This window comes from Triturus cristatus, chromosome 9 (assembly GCF_964204655.1).
Source record: "Triturus cristatus chromosome 9, aTriCri1.1, whole genome shotgun sequence".
In the NCBI taxonomy this organism is placed as follows: Eukaryota; Metazoa; Chordata; class Amphibia; order Caudata; family Salamandridae; genus Triturus; species Triturus cristatus.
Genome location: NC_140592.1, coordinates 329,205,778 through 329,232,541, shown reverse-complemented (window position 1 = coordinate 329,232,541; position 26,764 = coordinate 329,205,778). Strand labels below are relative to the sequence as shown.

At 46.5% G+C, this 26,764-nt stretch overlaps 1 protein-coding gene across 5 annotated transcripts in view; it reads left to right on the top strand.

Annotated features, from left to right (window-relative positions):
* Positions 1–26,486, top strand: part of LOC146797866 (RNA-binding protein 6-like) — a 1,129,330-nt gene extending 1,102,844 nt beyond the window's left edge. For all 5 annotated transcript variants that reach the window (XM_085625068.1, XM_085625070.1, XM_085625069.1 and 2 more), the window contains one exon: positions 26,250–26,486. In XM_085625068.1, the coding sequence (XP_085481194.1) occupies positions 26,250–26,375 (126 nt within the window). In that variant the 3' untranslated portion in view covers positions 26,376–26,486. The remainder of the gene's footprint in view (positions 1–26,249) is intronic.
* Positions 26,487–26,764: the final 278 nt, after the last annotated feature.

Sequence of the window (26,764 nt, the reverse complement as noted above, 5' to 3'; positions counted from 1 at the left end):
GGTACCACATCAAAAACTGCATCTATCCCCAAGCCTCCTAACCCAGAACCATGGAGAAATCAGGCACCCGGACCCAGCTCAGCTCAACCTGGCGATCTGGCTCCTGAAATCCTAGAATTCGGATACCTTAACCTTCCCCCTGATTGCATGAACATCATCATGGAAGCCAGACGTCCTACCACTAGAGCATGCTATGCCGCAAAGTGGAAAAGATTTGTAATTTACTGCCGTAACAATACAATCAACCCTCTAGATGCATCCATACAGCACATCATATGCTATCTGCTCCATCTTCACAGGTGTAACCTGGCATATTCATCCATACGCCTACACCTAGCAGCGATCGCTGCTTATCTACAAAACAGACAGCATTTATCACTCTTCAGAGTGCCCGCTATTAAAGCCTTCATGGAAGGCCTTAAACGAGTAATTCCTCCCAGGGCACCACCTTCCCCTGTATGGAATCTAAATTTAGTTCTTACACGACTAATGGGTCCGCCCTTCGAACCAATGCACAAATGTGAGCTACAGTTTCTCACCTGGAAAACAGCTTTCCTTGTAGCTATCACTTCCCTTAGAAGGGTTGGTGAAATACAAGCGTTCACCATACAGGAACCCTACATACAAATGCATCACAGCAAGGTCATACTTCGCACAAATCCGAAGTTTCTGCCCAAAGTCATTTCCCCCTTCCACCTCAATCAATCAGTGGAATTACCTGTCTTCTTTTCGCAACCCCAATCTGTTGCAGAAAGGGCCTTACACACACTTGATGTGAAAAGGGCGTTGCTATACTACATACAAAGAACGCAACCCTTCAGGAAGACTAAACAATTGTTTGTTTCCTTCTCTCCACCACATAAAGGCAACCCCATTTCTAAATCAGGGATAGCTAGGTGGATTGTAAAATGCATACAAATTTGCTATCAAAAGGCAAAGAGAACATTATCTGTTCCTCCTAAAGCCCACTCTACAAGAAAGTTAGGGGCTTCTATGGCTTTTCTAGGGAACATACCCTTAGATGACATCTGCAAAGCAGCCACATGGTCTACACCGCACACCTTCACAAAACACTACTGTGTAGATGTGCATTCCAAGCAGCAAGCTAGGGTGGGCCAGGCTGTACTAAAGACACTTTTTCAAACAGCTGCAACGGATACCGGTGGTCGCCGCTAAGGTTGGGTACTGCTATATAATCTATGCTAAGTGTACAATCTGCAGCTCATATGCCTCGAACGGAATATGCTACTTACCAGTATGCATCTGTTCTTGGCATGTAGAGCTGCAGAGTTGTACACGCCCACCCGCCTCCCCGGCTACCTGTATCCGTTCCAGTACATCTTATTTAGATACAACACATGGGTTTCTCACTGTTATTACTACGCTCCATCATTTCCCTGTTGGCGAAAAACAATCTGAGGATGGAGCTGAAGCCCATGCGCAGTACGGACCGAAGGAGGAGTCACCGAACTCGTGACTTCCAAAGACTGTCCAAGAACAAAAACAAACTGCAAACATCCGGGCCCAACACCAGATGGCGATCTATGCTAAGTGTACAACTCTGCAGCTCTACATGCCAAGAACAGATGCATACTGGTAAGTAGCATATTCCTTACACTGTATTCTTCAGTGAGGGCCACCCTTCTGCACTTGTATACAATTTGTACAGTGGTGTAGTTCACCGTGCTTCCCTTCGGACTTACCAGTGCCCCTTGGGTATTCACGAAAGTGATGGCAGTGGTCGCAGCTCATCTGCGCAGATCGGGGGTTCCAATATTTCCCTATCTTCACGACTGGCTGTTGAAGGCGTGCTCGCCCCAGGCGGTCGTCTCCCACCTCCAGACTAAGGGGGACCTCCTTCATTCGCTGGGGCTCACTATCAACATGCCTGACGACTCCTCAGTCACTCCCTTTCATCGGAGATGTTCTGGACACATTGCAGTTTCAGTCTTATCCTCCCAAGCAGCGAGTCTGGGATATTCGGGATATGATACTGATGTTTCAGCCTCTATCCCGGATTTCGGTGAGAATGACTCTGAGGCTGGTGGGTCTCATGGCCTCCTGCATCGTGCTGGTGGACTATGCCAAGTGGCATATGTGGGCTCTGCAGTGGGATCTGAAGTTCCAGTGGGCGCAGCATCAGGGGACTCTTTCCGATATCATCCAGGGCTCGGAGGGCACTGCACACCAATTGCAGTTGTGGCTAACGAACCAGGACTGGGTCAATGGCAGATCCCTCTCCTTTTCCCAACCAGACTTCACAGTGGTGACAGATGCGCCACTTCTGGGATGCGGCGGCTACATGGGAGAGGCGGAGATTTGAGGCCTCTGGTCTCCGGCGGAGTCCAGGCTCCACATGAACCTGCTGGAGCTCCGGGCAATTCGTCTTTCAATGAAAGCATTCCTTCTGTCAAAGGAAGAGTAGTGCAGGTGTTCACGGACAACACCAGCGCCATGTGGTATTGCAACAAACAGGGCGGGTTGGGGTCGTGGACCGTATTTCAAGAGGATCCCCGCCTCTGGATATTGCTGGAACATCTGGGCATGTCCCTGGTGATTCAACACCTGGCAGGTTTCCTGAACGCCTGGGCGGACAAACTCAGGCGCCAGTGCATGATGGATCACGAATGGCGTCTTCACTCGGAGGTTGTGCAAGGTCTCTTTCAGCAGTGGGGAGAGCCTTGGTTACATCTGTTCGCCACTGAAGATAATGCACACTGTCAGCAGTTCGGCGCGTTGGAATTTCCTAGGCAGCACTCGCTCGACGACGCTTTTCGTCTGCGGTCTTCTATACGCCTTTCCGCCTATACCACTTCTGCCCAGAGTGCTGAAGAAGATCGAGCGCAACCGGGCCCAAGTCATTCTTGTGGCTTCAGATTGGGCACAAAGAGTCTGGTACCTGAGCCCCTGACCATGGCCATCGATCCTCCGATCAGTTGCCCCTTCGGGAGGATCTTCTATCACAGCAGCAGGGGACGGCCCTCCACCCGAACCTGTCCAGCCTCCACCTCCTTGCGTGGAGATTGAGCGGCGACAGTTGACAGCTTTTGACCTTCCTCCTGAAGTCTGCCACATCATCTTGGCAGCCAGACATCCCACCACTAAGACAGTATACGCCTGTCGATTGAATAAGTTTGTAGCATGGTGCACAGCAAAGACTGTGGATCCCCTTTCTGCCACTCTTTCAGAGGTTCTTTTATTCCTTCTTTCTTTGGCCCAACAGGGCTCTGCTCTGGGCACTCTTAAAGGCAACCTGGCAGCCATTTCTGCTCTTCTTCGGCTGCCAGATCAGCCCGCTTTGTTTAAGTCTCCTATTGTCAGTGGCTTCTTTAAAGGCATTATTCACCTCTTTCCTCCATCTTTCATAATACCTCAGTGGGACTTGAACCTTGTCTTGACTTATGTTATGTGCGCTCTCTTCGAGCCTCATTACAACTGTCCTCTCAGGCTTCTTACTCTGAAGACACCCTTTCTTGTTGCCATCACCTCTGCTCACAGAGTAAGTGAACTTCAGGCCCTTTCTTCTAAGCATCCTTTCCTTTCAGTACATCCAGACTTGGTGGTGCTCTGAACGAGAACCTCATTCTTGCCTAAAGTAGTTACTCCCTTTCACATCAGGCAGACTAGTACTCTGCCCACCTTTTTCCCGCCTCCACACCCTTCCAAGGAGGAGGAGAATCTCCACTGTCTGGACCCAAAATGTGAGTTGTCTTTCTAACTTGACCGCTCAAAGGAGTTCCAGGTGGCCGATCAACTCTTTGTTGGCTATGTGGGTGTCAAAAAAGGTCGGCCTGTGCAGAAGCGTACAATTTCTCGACAGTCCTTTGTATCAAGATTTGTTACACTGGCTAAAAAGGAACCTCCAGTGGGGCTGCGTGCTCATTCCACTGGAGCAGTGGTTCCCAAACTGTGCGCCATGGCTCCCTGGGGAGCCGTTAAACCTAGCCAGGGGAGCCGTACACCAAGCACTTTAATGCATTTAAGTTTAAAGGAGGGGTTGTTGGTTTCAGTTAAACTAATTAGACTTAAACACATGATGTCGATGATTTGTAAATTACATGCCTAAAGCTGTAAATGTAGTGCTTAATTGATGGCATGTCACGGGAGATGACCTCCATATTTCACTGGATCCCAACATTCCAACACTCCCAAAGTAAGCGGAGGATGCCTGATTTATTTTGTCAGACTCGTTATTAGTTTTGGTTTTTTCCAAATGCATTTTACACCAATGCAAGTTATCAGGAAAGTACAGTTGTCCTGTCTATTAAACACACTAAGTATTATTAAGTATTGACAATTGTACTTGAATCATAGGTACATCCAGTACACATTTCTTTCAGTACGCACACATTTCCAGACAGGCCTACTCTCTCCTTGAGCACAGGGAAGTAAAATACCATATACAGCAAAATGCTAACATTTGTAAGCAAGAAAAAGGAACATTTAAAAAAAGAAAATCTGAGGAATTTATTTTACTTGCATTGATTTGGAGTCAATTTTAGGGAGGAGACAGCAAAAATAAAGCTGCATGTGGTTTAAAAAATCGGGAGTTACCCTGCTGAGACAGGTGTGTTGGCACGTATGACATGGGTAGATCAATGGATTTCCAAAGCTTGGGAGCCCACTGCTTTTGTAAGACAGTTATTCTACATACACAGGGTATTGAATAGCATATTGGATGTTGTCCTTATTAACTTTATGCATGCATGGTTTCACAATGGCGCAGACTTTCTTGTAATGTGCAACCCATGCCTTGATCCAACACCTACCTTGGTCCTCATGCTGTGAAGTCTCCTATAATATAGTTTAATTTTGTCATGTTACGTCTGTGTCTTTGGTTTCTTTGCTGGCTCTTGCAGACCCAGTTGAGACCCTGTCATGGTCCTTCAAATTTGCTTCAGTCAACTTGTTTAAGTTTCTACTTTATCCAGATCTGGAGGTGTCTGATAAATGGAAAGAAGCTGCAGAAAAAAGACATGTCCCAAAGGTGATTTTCTTCCATTTCTTCATGGATCAGACATTGGTTAATTAACTTCATGACTGCCAGATGCTCCGGCACCTACTTAGCCCTTTACAGGTAGTCAAAAGTCTTCAACCTCAAGCTAGCTCAGTAAAGTATTGTCACCAATTCCCCCATGAAGGAAAAACACTATTCACTTCATTCATTTAAGGTGCTCCGTCAGTGCAAGATGGGTTTAGTAAAGGTATACACTTTCAGTAATGCTGCCTAGACCAATCGCTATGCTGTCTGATTGAATATGAGGCTCACCTTGTACAGAACTAGACAGGCTGTCTCCTGGATTTCAAGACTTCACAGATCAATAGTTTCAACAAGCTCGAATGGCTAATGACAAAATGACATGGCAATTGACAACATGTAAGCCTTGCCAGACAGTAAATAGTTTTTGTTTTACTCATGCTGTCATCAACATATAACTGTATTATTGGCACTTTTAGAGGATTCGAGCAATCATTTCCAACCCTACCCCCATCTACGCACATTTTCCCCTGTTTACAAAAACATGTTAAATGCATGAGACTATTGTCCTTCTCCATTTTGGATCACCACCCTTTCAGCAGACTCCTTTTTTTTTTTCTCCTAACTCTTTGTTTTTACACAACATCAGCATAAACCTGTTCCATCACAGCTCAGACATAAGAAAAATAAAGATAACTGATAAATAAGCCTTTGGTTCACATCACCTTAACATCCTCACTTCCTACTCAATCAGTGTAATTCAGTCCTTGTGGTCCCACCAGGGATCCCATATTTTATGGTACTTGTGCAGGCAATTGAGTGCTTTTTTAAACAGTTTTTTTCTGCTGTTGGTCTCATGTACATACCCGGGTACATTCCTCAATGTTCTGCGGGGCAGACCCTATCCAATATTTCTAGATGTCGCTTTTTGCCCCTATATAGCCGATGGCTACTACTCAGCGGAGCCCTACTGTGTTAGTCCCCTCCCCTTCTATGGGACACAACATTAGCATACAGCCCACTGCTCAGTATATGTTTGACCAGTATTTGATAGTGTCTTTACAGCTCCATATCATGTTAAAGAAATCAGCCTATGGTACTTGACAGATTGGCTAGTGGCAGGCCCTCTGTCTACCCATATCACAGATTCCTTCTTGAAGGCAGCCTTCGATATGGTGCTGATTCCAGGACAACTGTTGATCTTTATTGTGGTCTTTTCTTGACTCATAGGTTGATGCTGGGTGGAGGAGGACTTTCCTTTCTTGCTTTACCTCAGGCCCGATTATTCACCACAATACTGTGGCTCTAGAGGAGCCTGTACTTTTTGGCTTTGAGCCTCCAGATGGCCTATAGCTCTTGCTTCAAGTCCATCATAGTCTGGTTTAATTTGCTCGATATAGTCTAACAGAGTGAGGGCAAATCAAGCAAAAAGTGACAACAGCATTTTATTGGAGCTATTTGCCCAATAAGTGACAGAACTAGCTGGACCCCGAGTTCCATGGATTTTACCAGGTTCTCTATCTCAAACAATTTATTTTTTTATCTGCTAGAAGGCAATTAATTCTGATCCTCAGACATCACTTCTACTACTGCAACTGAGAATATGGGAGGTTGGCTTAATCCTTCCTAACTAACCACTTTTGTGCTAACATGGTTGATTCAAGTCAATTTTCTGTTAGGTGCTAATCTAGGTAAGTTCTCACTACCGCCTAATTTACAGATACATTGTTACCGAAGGTAAGTAACTTGTTCTTCAAGTTCTAAGGCACTTCAGAACATTGGGTACATCAAACATAGAATCTATTCAAATCGCTGGTTGCGGTGTTTCACTCAAGTGAAGGTATGGCTCACATGTTTCCATCTGAAAGAGACTATTAGTTATAGATTCCTTACCTTAGAATTACCCCCAGGCGTCAGACTGGATCCGGAGAATTGTTTCTACAGCAGTACCCCTGCCCGTCGGTAGGTGGCGTTGGTCAACTCCGCGTTTGTCGTTGGCGTCGTGATCGCGGGAATGACGTTGCGATATCTACTTAGACGCCGCCCTTGTGCGCTGATGTCAGTTCTTTTTTTTCCACACCAGCCTGCGCAGATCCGGAGTGAGCGGTACCCTTAGTCATTTTTTGACTAGTGTTTTTCGACTTTTGTCGACATCTTTTTTCAAGTCGTTCGACTCCTGGTGCACGCCGGGATGTCACATCGGCGGACCGGCTTCAAACCTTGTGACTCCTGTCACAAGTTGATGTCGGTCACGGACCCACACCTCCTGTGCCTTTGGTGCCTGGAGCACGAACACCACCCAAAGTCGTGCTCTGACTGTCGGGCCATGAACCCGAAGTCTTTGCGGGAGTGGTCCCGAAAGTTTCTGGAGGCCAGTCAGTCAGCTCCACACCGCTCGAGGGCCCAGTTGAGAGGGATGTCGCGGGACCGGTCGCGGAGTCACCACCATCACTCCTCAACAAAGTTTTCGTCTTCGGTTAAGTCGAAGCACAAGAAGAAGGTGAAGAAGCACCGTTGCTCTTCGCCTTCTCCCCATCCATCGGCCGACGGGATGCAGAAGGCCAGCTGGGGCGGGTCCGAGCTTCGATCCCTTCCCGGGAGCTGGAGCGTCCCCTGCCCAGCTTCGTGCCTTTTACCAGGCCTTCCACTCCATCTTTGGGCAGCCCGACTCAGCCAGCTTGCCTTCGGGCCCTGCAAACTCAGCTGGGGGCTCTAGGTCTTCAATGCCGGCGGCTCCGGCCTCGACGCCGCAGGGCCCCAAGGGATCCAGATCGACGCCGGTTGACCTTGCAACACCTCCCCCGGCACTGATTCCACTGACGACACCTCCGCCGCCTCCCGTTGGGTCTCCAGCCAGCGTCGACCCCATCCTCCCCCTCTAGCCAAACACGGACCCGGAGCGGCGCCGACCGGTACTTTTGTATCACTGTTATAGCCTGGCACTCGTTTTCGCCCTGAGTGAAGAACCGGACTGGAGAGAGGAGTTGGGTGATGCCAGTGGTCTGGATACCTCCCCAGACCTTGGTATGCTTTCTCCCCCTACCGTGGCCACGGCGGAGGGAGCCTATTATGCTGTGGTGTTGCGTATGGCGGCTGAGGCCTTAGGCCTCGAGCTTCCTACAATGGCAGTCAGGATTAACCTCCTGACTGAGGTGCTTCAACTGGCAACGGCCTCCTCGGAACCCCTGCTGCCGTTCAATGAGGCCCTCTGCGACATCCTTCTGGGCACTTGGTCCAAGCCCAGCACAGAGGCTCCTGTCGGTAGGATGATTGCCCGACGCCACCGCCCGGCCCAGGGCGACCCCATTTTCCTCTCCCAACATACTACCCCTGAGAGCTTGGTGGGCCAAGTCTCTAGCTCTAAGGGCGTGTTCCCTACTGCTCCCCCAGATAGCGAATCCAAGAAGCTGGATCATCTTGGGAAGAAGATGTTTTCTTCCACCAGCTTAGGACTGCGGTCGGCGAACACTGCATGTCTCTTGGGCATCTACACCCACTGTGTGGAACACGGTTGCGCAAGTGCAGCCACAGTGCCCAGAGGAGGCCCGGAGTGTACTCACCCGTGGGGTTGCAGAGGGTAGGGATGCAGAGAAGTTCGCCATTGAGTGTGGGCTGGATACTGCTGACTTGCTAGGTAGAACGATTTCTACATCAGTAGCCTTCAGACGCTACACTGGCTTTTCCGGGGATGTCTAATCAACCCTTTTGGACATGCCCTTTGATGGCCTTCGCCTGTTTGGCGACAAGGCAAACAATGCGCTTGAGCGCTTCAAGGACTCTCTGGCTACGGCCAGATCCTTGGGCCTTGCTGCCACCTCTCGCCCCATTCAGTCCACCTATCGCCCCTTTCGCGGCTATGCAAGGGGTGCCCCACCACGTTCCACCCAGGGCCACTGGCCGGCGCAAGCTACTCAACTTCTGCACGTCCGGGGACGTGGTACCCAGCGCCGTGGGTCTGGGAGCCAGCGAGCAGGCCAGTCCACTAGTGCCCCCTCTGCATCGGCCTCCAAGCCTTCCTAGTCCGACCTTTCAGGGCCATCGGTTGCAAGTGGGTGGCAGGATTCGCCATCATCTCCCCCACTGGCACACCATCACGTCAGACAGTTGAGTTTTGCAGATAGTCCGAAGGGAAACTCCCTCCCCTTCTAGACTGCCCCTCCCTCCATGCCACCAACACTCCATCGCATGCTGGAGGTTCACTAGGCCCTTCTCAGTCAAGAAGTTGCGGCTCTCGTGGACAAGGGAGTCATCGAGCAAGTTCCTGTGCCAGAAGTAGATTGTGGTTGTTATTACCACTACTTTCTGGTGCCCTAGTAGGACAGAGACCTGCGTCCTATCTTGGATCCCAGGGACGTCAACCGCTTCCTCCGGAAGGATAAGTTCAAAAGTTGACATTGGCTCAGGCCTTGTCTGCCCTCGACCCTGGAGACTGGATGGTAGCGTTGGACTTGCAGGACGCTTATTTGCACATCCCCGTCCTGCCGGCCCACCGGCGTTACCTGCGGTTCACTGTAGGCCACGATCATTCTCAGTTTACCGTGCTCCCCTTTGGCCTTACCAGCTCCCCTCGGGTGTTCATAATAGTGATGGCGGTGGTCGCAGCTCATCTGTGCAGATCAGAGGTTCCAGTCTTTCCCTATCTCGACAACTGGCTGTTGAAGGCGGGCTCGCCCCAGGCAGTCGTCTGCCACCTCCAGACTTCTGCTGACCTCCTGCATTTACTGGGGTTCACTATAAACGTGCTGAAGTCACACCTGATTCCCTCTCAGGAGCTCCTTTTCTTCGGAGCAGTTCTGGACACGACGCAGTTTCGGGCTTATCCTCCCGAGCCGCGGGTCCAGGATATTCGGGCTGTGATTCCGGTCTTTCAGCCTCTATCACGGGTTTCAGTGAGAATGAGCACAACAAATAGGAGCTATAGAGGGAAAAGACCACAAGTCGCCCTCCTCTCAACAAATAACAATACAAAATAGACTGGGTCTACGAAGGTATCCTCAACATGTATCAGAATAAACTGTGGTATAGATACCTATTTCTCTTGTATCTCACACGCCTCTCCTTTTTTTACTTGAGGTAGTCACCAACAGCTTTTCACCTTCAATTTATATAAAAAAGAAACTACAGAGTATTTTACTAATGGCAATCCCCCTTTGTTCATTCCCCCGCAAAAAGTGCAGGAGGACACTAATCAAGTCCCAACTCAACACTACCAAATCATTGAATCTTGAAAAGATGTGGAAAAAAATGTGAGAAAACAAGATGACACCTCACGTGCGCACCGCCAATTGAGCCTGCTGGTTGGTACTCACCAGTTATGCCCACTTTTGTCATCATTGGTTGTCATCTTGCTTAAAAACAATATATGTGTAGTGTCCAAAACAATTACACCCAAATTGTGGTGTGTTAAATGGTGAAACAATCACATACCAAGATGCGACCCAAGTGAAAAGTAAAATTGAAAAAAGATGCACTTTTCACGAATCCAACTTTATTCTTCTTTATGTGTGCACCTAGTTCAAATTAAAAAGGTTGCTTATTATGCATACCATTATGTTGTGCCAACATGTTTCATCGCCAAGGGAATTTTTAGGCGATTTCTTCAGGGCACACTCGGTCGCCTGGCACCAGTTAGGGACACTTCAAACACTTTTTTTCAACATCTTTTCAAGATTCAATGATTTGGTAGTGTTGAGTTGGGACTTGATTAGTGTCCTCCTGCACTTTTTGCGGGGGAATGAACAAAGGGGGATTGCCATTAGTAAAATACTCTGTAGTTTCTTTTTTATATAAATTGAAGGTGAAAAGCTGTTGGTGGCTACCTCAAGTTAAAAAAGGAGAGGCGTGTGAGATACAAGAGAAATATGTATCTATACCACAGTTTATTCTGATACATGTTGAGGATACCTTCGTAGACCCAGTCTATTTTGTATTGTTGTTCAGTGAGAATGACCCTGAGGCCGCTGTGCCTCATGGCCTCCCGCATCCTGCTGGTGGATCATGCCAGGTGGCATATGCAGCCTCTGCAGTAGGACCTGAAGTTCCAGTGGGCACAGCATCAGGAGAATCTGTCCGAGTGCGTTCAGATCTCGGAGGGCACTGCACGTCAGTTGCAGTGGTGGCTAACGGACCAGGTTTGGGTCAACGGCAGATCCCTCTCCCTTCCCCAACCGGCGTACACAGTGGTGACGGATGCATCACTTCTTGGGGTGGCCAAATGGGAGAGGCGGAGATCAGGGGCCTCTGGTCTCCGGCGGAGTCCGAGCTTCACATCAACCTGCTGGAGCTCTTGGCGGTTCGTCTTGGATTTAAAGCATTCATTCCCTCTGTCCGTGAAAGAGTAGGTGTTCATGGACAACACCGCCATTTGGTACTGCAACAAACAGGGCGGGGTGGGGTTGTGCACCCTATGTCAAGAGGCCCTCCGCCTCTGGACATGGCTGGAACATCAGGGCATATCCCTGGTTGTTCAACACCTGGCAGGTTCACTGAACGCCAGGGCGTACAAACTCAGGCGCAGGTGCATGATGAATCACAAATGGCATCTTTACTCGGAGGTGGTGCAAGGGCTGGTTCAGCAGTGGGGAGAGCCTTGGTTAGATCTATTCGCCACCAAAGAGAACGAGCAATGTCAGCAATTCTGCGCATTGGTATTTCCAAGGCAGCACTCGCTAGGCAACGCTTTTCATCGCGAGTGGCGTTGCGGTCTTCTATACGCCTTTCCGCCTAGCCCACTTCTGCCCAGAGTGCTGAAGAAGATCAAGCGCGACCAGGCCCAAGTCATCCTTGTGGCTTCCGATTGGGCACAAAGAGTCTGGTATCCCGAGGTGTTACACATGGCCAACGATCCTCCGATCTGGGAGGATCTTCTGTCGCAGCAGCAGGGGACGGTCCTCCACCCGAACATGTCCAGTCACCACCTCCTTGAGTGGAGATTGAGCGGCAACAGTTGACAGTCTTTGACCTTCCTCCTGAAGTCTGTAATTTTACTTGGCAGGCAGGCGTCCCTCCACTAAGACTGTATACACCTTCAGATGGAACAAATTTGTGGCATGGTGCACAGCAAAGGCTGTGGATCCCCTTTCTGCCCCTCTTTCTGAGGTTCTCTTGTTCCTTCTTTCTGTGGCCCAGCAGGGCTCTGCTCTGGGCACTCTTAAGGGCTATCTCTCATCCATTTCCGCCTTTCATAGGCTTCCTGATCAGCCTTCTCTTTTTAAGTCTCCTGTTGTAAATCGCTTCCTTAGGGGCATTGCTCATCTTTTTCCTCTTGTTCCCTTCGTAATGCCTCAGTGGGACTTGAGCTTGGTTCTTACTTACCTTATGTGCGCTCCCTTTGAGCCGCTTCATAGCTGTCCTCTCAGACTTCTTACTCTTAAGATTGCTTTTCTGGTCACCTCTGCTCGCAGGGTTAGTGAGCTACAAGCTATTTCTTCGAAGCCTCCTTTTCTGGCTTATCCGGACAAGGTCGTCCTCAGAACCAGACGTTCCTTTCTTCCCAATGTAGTTACTTCTTTCCACATTGGTCAGACCATTACTTTGCCCACCTTCTTTCCGCCTCAGCATCCTTCTAAGGCGGAAGAGAGGCTCCACCATCTGGATCCAAAACGTTTGCTTTCCTTTTATTTGGATCGCACCAAGCAATTCTTGGTGGATGACCAGTTCTTAATTGGCTACGTGGGTGCCAAAAAAGGTTGGTCCGTGCACAAACGGACCATCACCAGGCGGGTCGTTTTGTGTATCAAAGCTTGCTACTATTTGGCAAAGAAGGAGCCTCCAGTGGGACTTGCGCGCCCATTCTACCAGGGCGACAGCAGCTACCACTGCTTTGGGACGGGGAGTTCCCCTTAATGACATCTTATCACGCAGCTACGTGGGCATCTCTGCACATGTTCCCAAAACACTACTGCCTGGACAACCAAGTCTGGAGAGATGGCTTATTTGGCCGTTCTGTTCTCAAGGACTTTCTGGTGTGAACTTGATTCGCAGACCCACCTCCGGGGTTGGTATTGCTGGGGTATCTAGTGTAAGGTAAGGAGTCTATAACTAATTGTCTCTTTCAGATGAACAAGTTACTTACCTTTGGTAATGATATATTTGTAAGAGACATTGATTAGTTATAGATTCCTTACTGCCCCACCCATCCTCCCCGTTCTGCAAACTGACTTCTAGGGTCAGGGAATCCCTATTAGTGCCCTAGTTTTGTGCACCAGTGGTCAGTTTCTTGCATAGCTCTGCGCTTCTGGCGTGGAATGTTGTGTAAAAGAACTGACATCAGCGCGCGAGGGCGGCATCTAAGTAGTTACCATGACATCATCCCGGCGACCACAACGACAAACGCTGAGCCGACTGACGCCACCTTTCAACGTGCAGGGGTACTGCTGACGAAAAATTCTCTGGATCCAGTCTGTTGCCTGGGGATAATTCTAAGGTAAGGAATCTATAACTAATCTATGTCTCTTACAGATATATTGTTACCAAAGGTAAGTAACTTGTTCTTAAGGTCTTTAGAGAGAAGCTATCTGAAGGTTGCTTGTACACTTATGTCTTTAGTAGACATATAACATATGTGTGGTTATCTTATGATCACTCAGATTAGTTTTGATTTATTTTTCCCATGGATAATTCAAGGTAGCTCACTGATATTAAAAACAGATGCCACTGCTTCCATGTATTGGTGTAGCCTGCATACTAGTTTCTGTATTTTAATCCACCTACCTGCCTCTCTGTCCATATCGCATGTGTGGTTGTCCGTAACTGCACTTTGGGGCATCCAGTGAACCTCCCTCGACATTCGTGTATGGCACAAGCACCACCTGAGATTCGGTGCTACCTTACCTCCAGTTTTCACCTTTGTGCATCTGGCCCCTCCTGCTACCTTTGCACATTTGTCTCTTTAGGTCAGAGTCTTTATATGTAAGAAATGGCCCTCAGACATGCCTCAACCCACAGAAGTGACTTGCTGCTAATGGTTCTCAACTCATTTTTCCATTTTGCGTCTCCTCTGTCTCCAACCGTATCTTCCACTTCCATGCTTAATACTGATTCTGCCCCTCCTCTGCCCTCTTCTCCTACCTTCTCTCCTTCTACACTCTGTCACCTCAATACTCACTATGTAAAAGCATTATGATTTTCCCAAACTCCTCTTACATCCTCATCCCCTCAGTCCTTTCTCTTTGGACTAGCTTCCATCCTCAACTCACCCACTTGAGCCTGCTTCTCTCATACCTGAGTTAGACCTTAAACATCCTACTTAATGTTTTTCTCTCTTCTTTCCTTGGTTTGCCTCCATCTCTCACCTTCCCACTCACACCTTCCTATCCTCCTCTGATCCATAGCTTTCACTCATTATCACCACGCTCTCCAGGGCCTCCCCATCAATCCTCCACCCATAGCCCAAACTGCTCTGTCCGAGCCACCATACTCTTCTTTCTATCCTCTACTCTTCTGAAGTGGACACCACTATACTAGCCAGTCCTCATAACTGCTCAATTGAATACACTTTTTGTGGGGAATGTAAGGGGATGGTATTTATGTTAGAATGTTGATGCTGTCCATATAGGGCGTGATGTGCACTAAATAATGGGTCTTTCTGCAGATTTGTCTTGAATTTGTTTAAGGGACCACTTTGGTGACTATAACACTAAAACCTATACCAAACAAAGTATGCTACAAACTGCCGTCCGTAAGTCAGTGCTGTGTACATGATTTTTTAGGTCTCGCCTTGCTATCACGTAAGCGATCGCAAAGCGAGACTATTGTAAGGGGCTTTTGAAAGTGCTCCCAAAAAGCGGATTGCATGGCTAGCACGCGCACAATCACGCGCATCGTGCCGCCATGCAATCCGTTTGGCAGCGCACTTCAAAGGGTCCTCTCCCCCGCCTGGAATGCGCGCCCCCGCCAAGCGCGCGTGCCACGGTCTGCCGGGCTTGTCTTGTTTCCCTTCCGCTTTGGGGAAGTGGTGGCAGCTGTAAAATGATCACGTGTCTCCCTTATCGGATCTCACGCTAGCACCTATCGTTCAGTTCAGTCTGTTTACCAGGAAAGGCGCAGTTATGGAGTGCCAGGCTGGAGAGAGGCCAGGATGTGTGATAACACGCACTGTCCAAAGTCTGCTTTCTGTGTTTTTCTGACACACAGATTACTTCACATAATGCTGACTGACATCTCGGTTCCCTTAACTTACACCTGCTCTCACACCAAGCTACGCTGGACAAAAAAGCCAGACTGTTGGTGTGCACTGTAGCTCGTCGTTTCTTTTATTACAAGCGCAATTTCCCTTTTTTTTCTGATAGACACTTTTTCTGTATCCCAAGGACCGTGTACATTCCGATGTGGTGCGAAAAGAAGTTTACATCCAAAACGGAATCACGGCGGTGGTGCAAAATTGTGCACTAAGGGTTTCTACTTGTTGAGTTTGGAATTGACTGTTTCTCGCAGCCTCGCAGACGGAAATATGAATGTGTGTGTGTGTGTGTTTGGTGTGTGCGTGCCTGGGTGTGTGTGCGCATCTGTGTATGTGTGCATGCCTGTGTGTGTTTGCCTGTGTATGTCAATGCATCTGTGTGTGTGTGTGCGTGCCTGCGTGTGTGTGTGCATCTGTGTATGTGTGCAGGCCTATGTGTGTGTGTGCCTGTGTATGTGTGCGCATCTGTGTGTGTGTGCATCAGTGTGTGTGTGCGTGCGTGCCTGGGCGTGTGTGCGTATTGACTGACATCTCGGTTCCCTTAACTTACACCTGCTCTCACACCAAGCTACGCTGGACAAAAAAGCCAGTCTGTTGGTGTGCACTGTAGCTCGTCGTTTTCACTCGGGCTGCCTCTCCTCGCTTCAGCCCCCCGCCTCGGAACACGCGTCCGCTCGAGGAGCCAGGACAGGGACTTCTAGGCGTAGCATACCTCCATGTGGCATCACCCTGTCTGGTGATTAGCATCTATACACTCACTTCTATTAATAACTTGTGTGACACTAAACGAGGGAGAGCACTGCTTGTGTAAAATGTTTATTTTACATTTAATATTATCAAAATAATAGAGGATGGTGGCTTCTCCTTTTATGGATGTGGCCTGTATTTTGCGTGGTTATGTCCACAATATGTACACGCAGGAAAGCTTTACAAATACAGAATCACATTACGTTGATTTTTGGGCAGTCTTAATACACGCACTTTGTGGTCAAGAAACGCACTTCAAGTTTTCAGATGATCAGAGCAATGTAGGCTTCACGATGGTTACCTTTCTCATAGCCTTGTGTTCTGCCTTCGAGTAACATAGCTTGCCACCTGCACCTGAAGCAGATGGGTCCACGGGTGTCATCACCTATGGCTGCAGTGCACCCGATGTGTAAAGGTTTGAGGTAAGCCGTGCTTCTCAACCGAACAACGAGGTAACAAAGAGGACAGGGCCAACAGGTACAGCGGGCTCGAACTCAGCAATCACTTGCCCCCAAGCTGCATCTCAGTGACTGAACACCAGTACCTCGGTTGTGCCTTAACTGCTTAATTAGAAGGAAAACATTTCCCTCCCAATGCTATCATTATGCTTCATTATCAGGGCACTTCGCTTACACAGTTCTGATTTTTAGGAAAACTATAAAATGTACACGTAGATGGCACCTCAGGGCGACGCAGACAGACTTCATGTGACCAGAGCTGTCTACAGCAAAATGAAAAGCTAACAAGCCATCAGTGACACTGGTAATAGGAAGAGTGGTGCAACAAATGCTTTCTTGTCATGATTCGAAATCACTACACTTGGGGACTTTGCTCCTCGCTTCATCCCCCACCCCCTGCCTCGGAGCACACGTAACTTGTTAATTATTTGGCACAGTTCATATGTTACGTGCTACTTTCCCCAATTCGCAGGCGCACCAACTCCAACTTAATTTATTAGCCCTCCGGTCCTTGTTGCTAGCGTCCCACTCCATTCCAGCTGGAACAGACCAGGTAATTTCATTTATCCTTAACTGCTCGTTGCGTCTGTCTGGTGAGTGCCTGCCACCTCCCCTGTAATAATTTTGTGATGCACACTTATTAAGTGTGTGAGTCTGCAGGTTATCTCTCTTACCTTCCCGCTGTCCGTTCTATTTTGCCAACCCTTCACCCTCTGCCCACTGTCTGTTCTGTTTTGCCAACCCTCCACTCTCCTCCCGTTGTCCATTCGGTTTTGACAACCCTACGCCCTCCCGCTGTCCATTCTGTTTCCCACCCTCCTTCCGCTGTCCATCTCTTTACCGCCATCTGCCTTCCTACAACGGTATGTTCTGTTTAACACCCTCCTCCCACTGTCCGTTCTTTGTCCCCCCACCCTCCTCCCTCATGTAGCTTGTTTGTTTTTGTGTACTTTCTCAGTCAGGGGTCATCGGGCAGCTGCAGAGCTTGTTTTAGTGTTTCTGCTTACATTTACTGTCTAAACTCTAAAGTATGCACTGATAAGGGTAGAAGTACAGGAATATGGTGATTTCTTCCCTCTTGGAGAGGTTGCAGAGGTGGGAGGCAGACAATAACATCTTAAGCACTTTGCAGGCGGGTTTTAGAAAGGGTGTTTCAACTGTGGACCAGATATTCCGACTTCAGGTCCTTTACTGGAAGACTGTGAGCTTGGAGGGTGGCAGCCTCTACCTCATTTTTGTTGACCTGAGGTCGGCATTTGACCTGGTGCCACGAGAAAATCTGTGGAGAGTCCTTCAGGCACTTAATGTTCCCCCATATCTTTTGGATGTCCTGAGAAGACTCCACACAGAAAACTTCGCTCAGGTCAGATGCGGGAAATATGGAGAGTTGTCTGAACGCTTCCCTGTAAATCAAGGAGTCCGTCAAGGATGCGTGTTGGCACCCACGCTATTCTGTTTATACATTAACGGGCTCATAAAACACCTGGAAGGCATCAAGGACACTGATATCCCAAGACTAGCTACGGGTAGGGTACCAGCTTTGATGTTCGCTGACGACACTTTGTTGTTGTCGCGAACGTCTACTGGTATCCAGCGTATTCTAGACGGTTTTGTGGATTTCTGTGGTGAAAGAGGCCTGCAGATTAACTTAGCGAAAACCAAATTTATGATCCTTAACCCCCCCAAGTATACACGTCCAAACCCAGCGCTGAATGGTATTCCCCTTGAGCGGGTAAAGACATTTGGATATTTGGGGATCATACTCCAGGAAGACCTCGGATGGGGGGGTCAAGTCGCTGACTCCAAATTAAAATTGTCTCAAACAACAGGAGGAATTTCTAAACTCTTCAGAGGATCTATTTCCAAGCCAGTAGCACCAGCAATAGAAATCTTCAAAACTCAAGTAAGAGCAGCCTCTATCTATGGAGCAGAACTATGGGGTAATTCCAAGATTTATACCCTAATAAGGACTGAAAACTCCTTTATGAGGAATTTGCTTGGTTTGCCCCCCACCACCCCGCTGGTATCTATCAGGTTAGATCTGGGGTTGATGCCCATGGAAGAGGTGGTGGCACTGCGGCCAATGATATATTGGAAGATACTCTGGTCCAATGCAGAGTTGGGCCCCTACCGAGAAGAATTCAAGGGGGTTTGGTCCCAAATTAAAAACAAGAATATTTCTTGGCTAAAGTTTGTTAGGGACACTTGTGTAAAAATTGGCCTTCCTGATTTATGGGGCTCTCCGGAGGCCTCATGTCTGGTTGTTTCTAAGGCCAAATTGGCTGAACAATTCAGACATTTGCATCTTCTGCGCCTGCATTCGAATCCTGGTGCTGGTAGGTTGACCGCCCAGTTTCTACAGATTAAAGACAACTACAGGAGTGAAGCATTTTTAGATTTGATCTCCCCGCCGGTTGCTAGGAAGCTGTACTTTCAATTGAGAATAGGTAGTCTACCACTTAGGTCCTTTACTTCGAGGTGGGATGGTAATGAAATCACTGCTTGTCCTGCCTGTGGCTTTAGATTAGAGGATGAAAAACATGTTTTCTTTTTTTGCCCAATGTACCACCTGCAAAGAAAACGTTGGGTAAAACCTATTTGTAGAAACCTGGGATTTAGAGAATGTGAAAAAGCCTTGAGAGTCTTGAAATATGATACCCATCCCCTAATTATTTTTGCAGTCTCCCGGTTTCTGAATGCCATGTGGATAAAACGTAGGAAATATTGTAACTAATTCTCAAGCCCTAATATATCTTTGTAAATTTTTGAAGCCTCGTACAATTTACTGTACAACTGCAATTTGATTTAGATGTATGTTAAATAATTGTGTGTCTTGTAAAAATTTGTGTTACTTTTATGGCCTTGGTGGCCGAAATAAAGTTTACGATGATGATGATGTAAACCATCTCTTCCAAAAATGAAAGTGCATTTTCTTGGGTGAACTGGTGAACATTGAGGTCCACTGGGTGGCCCCAGTTCTGTAGGTGATCCCACGCTTGGAAACTTTTGACTGGTAGTTTGAGACCCATTACTTCATTTGATCAATTTCTAATAGACTATAAATCAGTTGAGGCATCAATTGACTTGAACACTGAGACTTTTAAGAAACCCTGAACTCTGGTAATAACTACATTTGACAGGACTTTAGTTGTATAAGTGGTGGGTTATTGAGCCCTAGAACCAGGAAATAGTTCCTTAAAATAAGGCACTATGCAGTCTTTATTAGGGTCCTCTTTAAACAAGTTCCAGAGGAACAGCAAGATGTTTAATGCCCTGTAATACTCCCACACAGGTGGTTCTGCTTCATCTTTGTTCATAGAGAAGAAACGGTGAAGCCTGCCAGTTCAATCACTTCCATCTTCAGACTGACCACTGAAAACGTATATCCGCTCAAGTGCAACCCCCTCCCCTCATTTCTCATGCATCATTATTTGGCCTAATGCTCTGATTCTGCACTCCCTCCCTGCACAAAAAACAGTTCTTCTTCCAATTTTGCTTGTGTTTAGTGCTGTTGGCCTTGACCACTGCCATGTTCTCCTTGCATAGCCACTGTTGTGAGGCACTATGGTGGATTCACCACCCCTTACATTTGCTTGATACCTGTGAGGCACAATCTTGGTGAGAGCTTTACACCATTAAACATGTTCCTGCAGTTGTAGCACTGATACAAGGAAGTGCCACCAGGGCAGGAGTGGTCTTCCTTGGTTATCGTCTGGGGTACAGCAGCTGTCAACCAACAGAGTGGCGGTCTTTGATTAACGGTTGATCTCAGCATGATGACTTGGTTTTTTAGGTCTCGCCGAGGCTGCGCACATGCGTTGCTCTAGGAGAGGGCCTTTAGCCATCGGTCTTCACTTTCAAGCACTGCACTCGTGCTTGTGGCGGCATCCACCTTGCGGGAGCGAGCAGCGACACGGCCACGTTAATTACAAACATATGGCCGCTGTTCGCTCCCACAAGGTGGATGCCGCCACAAGCACGAGTGCGAGTGCTTGAAAAGTGAAGATCGCTTTTTTACTCATGACCCAGGGCACCGTTGTTATCATTGCTCGTATTAGGGCAGAGGCGCTCTTACTATGCCACTGCTTGCAACTTCTGGGTGAGGCATAACATTCGGTATCGAACTCTTATTAAATAACTAACAGATTTTAGCATTCTTGGGGACTGAATTTGACATCTGGGTGACTTACAAGCTCAAATACGCAGTAAATGATATCAAAACATTGAATGTTACAAAGGGTTTACACTGTGAACAAGCAGATTACGTAAACTCTGAAGGATGCATCTAGTTCAACTACTATATTGGCTATGAAACAAAGAAAGAATCCTACGAGTTGGTAGCAAATACCAGTCTGCCAATCGTTTGTTTCTTCTCCAACGCATAGTTCACAACTTTAACTGTACTGTGTGTCCCGTGCGTCGGGTCTGCCCCTTTTGGAATGAATGCGCTGTTTCTGTATTAAAGCCTCTTCTGCTTGTCGATTGTTCCAGGCACTCACTAGCTTTCCTTGAAAGCACGTGCTCGTCCTCCCGAGGCCACGTCCCCTAGGGTGAGGTTTATTCACATATTATGGTCTCCAGTTCTAGGAATACACGTCAGGTGCAAAAGCACGAGTTCAGCGACTCTGCCTGCTAATCCTCCTCTCCACCAGCACGAACACGAGTGGATGTGTAAGCATCTCTTTGGGAAACCTATCACGTGTGAGCAAAGAATCATTATTGTCTTCGCTGAGCTTTGTCCTCAGGGCAGGCTATTTGCGAGCTTCCCCGCTTCCCTTGTGGGCCTGACATCTCTCGAATCGCAGGTGTCCTGTGGACCTGGAGTTGCAAGATATGCATTTTTAATTTATGGTTTGGGAAGAACCACACAAAGGGTCATACGATAGCATCAAGATACATAAAACTCTGCCATTGGGATATTCCCAGTATAAAACATCAACACAGTCGTATCGATCATGAGGTCACTTCAAGGTAGGATTGATGGAGAGAGCCATCCAACTTACATTTATTTCTCTGATCATTTTAGGCAGTGGACAGACGGACGGATGCATACACACACACACCCCTACCCTTTGTTGACTGTACTGTAAACTAAGGGTGGTGTTATATCAGTAGACAAAATGCAGCCTACCATGGCAATCTTTGTCAGTTTGAGATTTTGCAAAGTACTGCTCCTACTCAAAGTACATTCTATGCAGGAAAATTTGCCAGATCAAAGCATATGACCTTGCCCTGTGTTCTCAAGGTACTTACATTTAAGAAAGTTTGCCATTGCCAAATTCATCCTAGGCCTGTTGGATGGTAAAGATGCACGCTTGCTGATACTGCTGAACAAATCAGCACTTGACACCACAGTACACTGCCAGACACACACTCTACCAGAAAGGGTATGGTATGCATAGTCATTTATTGTTTGTGGATCTCAAACTGTAAAAGTAGACAAGTTCAGATCTCAGCACCACTGAGTCAAAGGCACCTCAGGGGGCAATCCGACCCCCCTCCCCCACCCCACCTTCTGCTCAGTATCTAAATAAAAGCCCTAGAGGTTGAATACTGAATATGGCAGGAGTATAGTTTCCCCCAATACGCTGATGATACCCCAGTGTACATGACTTAACTTAACTGTGCGGACATGGTAACCCTAAAAATACTTCTAGAATACCTCAAAATCTAGACAAATGCTTTTTCCCCTGAAAATGAACCCTTGTAACACTACATTTCTCCTTCTTTAATCCCTCACTCACCCACCAACTAACCTCCTATCCAAGCCTGGCTTGCAAACCCTAATCATATGGATTTCACACAAACCTCAGTTAGTTCATTCTGCAAACTTTACTGCACTTCACACTGGATCAGAACATTAGCATGGATACAAATGCCTCTAAACTAGCCAAACCAACAAATTCCAGCTCCATCTTCTAAAGAAACTGAAGTCGTCCATTCCACCCGAAAACTTAAGAACCACAACCCAAGCAACTGCCTTTGCAACCCTTAGAAGGAGTTATACTTTAATCACGGGTCTGAACAAAAAGCACTTCCTCTTTTCCGAGCCACTCTACATGCAGCCATTCTTTTTGTCAGACGAGCCTAGAAGGCAGATCACATCACCTCCCACGCTGAAGGATCTCCACTGCCCCCCCTAGAGGCCAGAATCTCATTCACAATAGCAAGCTTAATCTACAAAAGGTCTTCACTTAGGAGAACCCTCCTCTGAACCAAGCCTTCTAGTGTCTAGCACCTAGAACTTGAAACAGTCTCTGAAGATTTCAGGCTGAATGAATCCCAACTCCTGTTGAGGAAAATTGAAGACCCACTTACTTAAAACGTAACTATAGCCTAAATGATCACCTTATGCTCTGGCTCCCAGAACAAGCTTCTACCCCCCGCTAATCGGAAGACTGAAGAAAATTCCCACACTCATTCAGAGAGTGATGACAATCCTCCTTCTAAAACGTATCTGTAAGACTCCCTGAACGCTTCTTGTTCTCTCGTCTCTGGATATCTCTATTTGCCGTCTCCCCCATCTGCACTATCACTTTCCCTTACTGCTGAGTATTCTCAAATGGGGTTAGTTCATTTAAAACATGATTCATTCTATTTCCTGACAATTGTAAAGCACTCCATTGCCCACGTGGCTAGATCTGTGTTATATAAATATAGCTACTAAATAAAAAAAAGTATTTAGTTTAACATACCATATTTGATAAGGCCACAGCTGTGGTTTGCTCTATTACATGTCCTAAGCTAACCTACATATGTGAAGTATTGTTTTAACTAGCAGCTGTATCATAACAAAGGTTGCTGGGAAAAGGGGTGTACATACACAAGCATGGCTGGCTAGAGACGCCTGTACTCCTCCTGGGTGCCACAAAGCTGCTCTTCCTCACTCACTCCCTATGAGGCCCGGCTCCTCCTCAGACAACAGTGTGCTGTTCCTCAGCACTCCCTGTGAGGCCCTGCTCTTTCTCAGACAACCGTGTGCTCTTCCTTACACACGTCACTCCCGGCTCCTCCCGAGACAACTGCGGAATGTGGCTCATATCTATGTACCTAGGACCCGGCAAGGAAAACGCCTCAGTGCTTCATGTCTCCACTGTCACTCGGACTACATGGACTTGTAAAACAAGCACTGGCAAAGTCAATCAGTCACATCTTTTTCCTTTGTTACTTCAGTCCTATTGGCTTTCCCAATGCTACTGGCAGATGCAGTGCAAAAAAAAAATGGTTATTGCGGATATTGCTTACCATAAACAAATTAAGACAAGCATTGGCATAGCCAATAGGTCTCGCCTTTGGGACCTTAGAAGTATTTAGTTATGCAGCATAAAATCCTTGGTGCAACAACATCAACTGTTGCATGGCTAAACACTTATACGGTCCCAAAGTCGAGACCTATTGGCTATGCCAATGCTTGTTCTTGTCTGTTCCAGGTTGCAACAAGCAAGTGTTCCTGACTTTACATTTCACAGGAACTTTTTTAATGCTTCAGCCCACTTAGTAGTTCAGTCTTCAACTCAAAGTGATTGACACAAAGTCTCAAAAATATTGTAAGGCAAGGTTATTCCATTTAATCTTTTTTTCTGGTACTTTGCTCACCTTGCCTGGAACATTAAAGGCTCCAAGAAATAATTTTAGTAATAGACCTAGTGACTCTCAAAGTTCATGGAGTCCACTGATGTGCAACCCCATAGGATAACATTCTCCAGAACCTAGTGTATAAACACAAAATAAAGCATCAGGATAGAATCTGTCTCAGAAGGTGCTATGACTTGTGCAGCCCTGTAGGTTTTCCATTAAAATTGAGGCATTGTGATTTCCTTCAAACTTGTAACAAGGGCTATAGTGTTTAACAAACTAAAGTCTGCTTATTTTATGTTGCATGCAAAGCCATTACTCACTCAGTCAGCTCGAGTCATTTCTATTAGCGCATTCTAAGATGTTGCAGACATAGTAGGATTACTGAAACTACAAATGAAGAAAGGGATATATTTTAATTAAGAGGATAACTGTTATGACACTTTGGTGAAAATGAATAGGGGACATGCAAAGCTCCTCTGTTGGGAAGGTTTTATACTGGGCTTAAAATTACGTTATCAGATGTTTGTGAGACGGGCCCAATTGCCTTATTATCTCACATAGTGCATGGTAAGGCGGTTGCCATGGTGTTTGTAACTATGGAAAAGGTGAGGGCCTAACTGTCGATTTATAGAGATGCACTGGAGTGTTGCTTGCTTATCCACCATTGTTGGTATTACTTGTGGGAATCTGCTTTGTATTACAGGGACTGCTCATCGTGTTTTCAGTTGTAGGAGTTAATGAAAAAAATATGTTGAGAGTATAGCAGTGAATATGAATGGAGATAGTGTGATCTTAATGCTATTGAATACTGTAATGGAGTCCCACTGTGTGGTGGCTGAATGTCAAGGCTTCCTGCAGACTATGTGATGAGTGAAATTGTTTGGCAGTTAGGAAATAGTGGCTTGAAGATTGCAAATCGGAAGAATATCTAGGAAGGAGACGAACAGTTGATAGAGTTAAAAAGATTTTTGGTATAAGACTGGCCAGAAGGAACTGTTCTCCAGACCTTGCTGAATTTGTCAAGATAATGGAGGAGGTTAAGTATTCACAAGGAAGTCCACTTTAGCTAAAAAAAGAATTAGATTCACAAGGAAGTCCACTTTAGCTAAAAGAAGAGTTAGATATGTTGATGAGCAGGGATAGATTCTCAGATAAATAGATGAAAATTTATGCAGCATGTGCCGCCAGTGACAAGAGAAGGGTCCAGGAGTCACAGTTGTCACCACTAGATGCCCCAGTTAGGCTTTGGGAAATGCTGGGCCAGGATGTAGGACAAACATATTTAGGCCACCCTCTTTTATCATTTAAAATATTAGAGCTAGCAAAGAATGTTAAAAAGGTATTTTTTTTAGAAGACATCTTTATAGAAGGTGGTATTCTTGTGATGGACAATGGAGTACAGTTTGTTTCAGAAGTTATTTGTAGATTGTTGGATGATCTGGCAATGAAATACCCAATATCTATGTTGTACTGGCTACAACCTAATCGACTGGTGAAGTTCATTAATCTTGCAGAGGTGGGAGGTGTACAATTGTATTTAGCGAGTGGTTCGGAGTGGAAGAAGGTGTTAAGTGTGGTGCTGTGGGCATTTCATGCCAACTGTACTCAGCCAAGACATCAAGTTCAACTGTGGTGTTTCTATTTGTTTTGGTAGAAACCCAGGAATGAAGCTGACTGTGTTGGTTAGGAAGGTCTGGTCCTGTGGTGGTAGAGAAGTAGTGATAATAAATGTGAAAAAGTCATTAAAGGATCAAAGAGGTCCAATCAGGAGGTTTTTCAGTGTGAGGCGATTTTTGGTAGCTTAGTTCTGGTTGTATACAATCCTCAAAGAGTAAAAGAGTGTTCACTATGTTTATTTGGGAGAGTTAGAGGGATGACAATAGTGTTCTCAAGAACACACAGATAAGGGCTTTTGGGTTGTGTGTAAAGTACAAGGGCAAGTTGACTAGATAAGAAAGGTTAGCTTTGCTGGTGGATATGTAGCCTTGCTTGGCTCTGTTGTACAGATTCCTGTTCATGACTATTAGGCTTCATCCAGTGCGTGTGTGTGTATGAAGCATTGCAGCTGATTGTGTAAGCAAACCCTAAGGGTTGTCATCTTTATACTCAAGTTGTAGTTCCCATCTCATTTAAGACTGACATTTCATGTCCCACCTCTGACTCTAGCCATTGGTGCCTTACTTACCTTTTGTTGTTTCATTATTATTGGCCCTCTTCCCTGGAGTATTAGTGCAATATAATAAACATCCTGTTGTCTGCATTAATTGACTATTTAATTTCTAAACATATAATCTGCATTTTTTTGTAGGAAGAAGATCAGAGCGAAGGGGCAGGCCAAGGGCCGCAAACTAAGCCTTATAAGAGATTGCCCCACGAATCCTACCGAGACGCTGCCAGGAAAGTCATGTTTGCCCGCTTCAAGGAACTTGTATAAAGTTGTAATTAAACAATATATGTTGTGTGTCCTGCCCCTACCCCTCAAACACTTTTCGATTATTAATGTTATTGCTGCTAGACAGTTTTTGTAATAAAAAGATGAAATTGAGGTCTTCTTTTGTTTTACCTCATTATTTAATAAAGAATGTATAATAACTTAAAATAAGGTTTCATTTAGTTTACAAAAAATAGGCAATATGGTTTATTACTTAGCCACTGATATCCAACCCATGAAGTCCTTCATAAATGGCAGAAGTGCAACCATGCTTTGCACATCCCCGCCACATCAAGGCCAAAAGCATTACAGTCTCACTTGAAACCAGTACATACAGCAGCCATACAAGTTACTCAACACACAACCGAGACAAGGCAGATAAAAGATGTGCA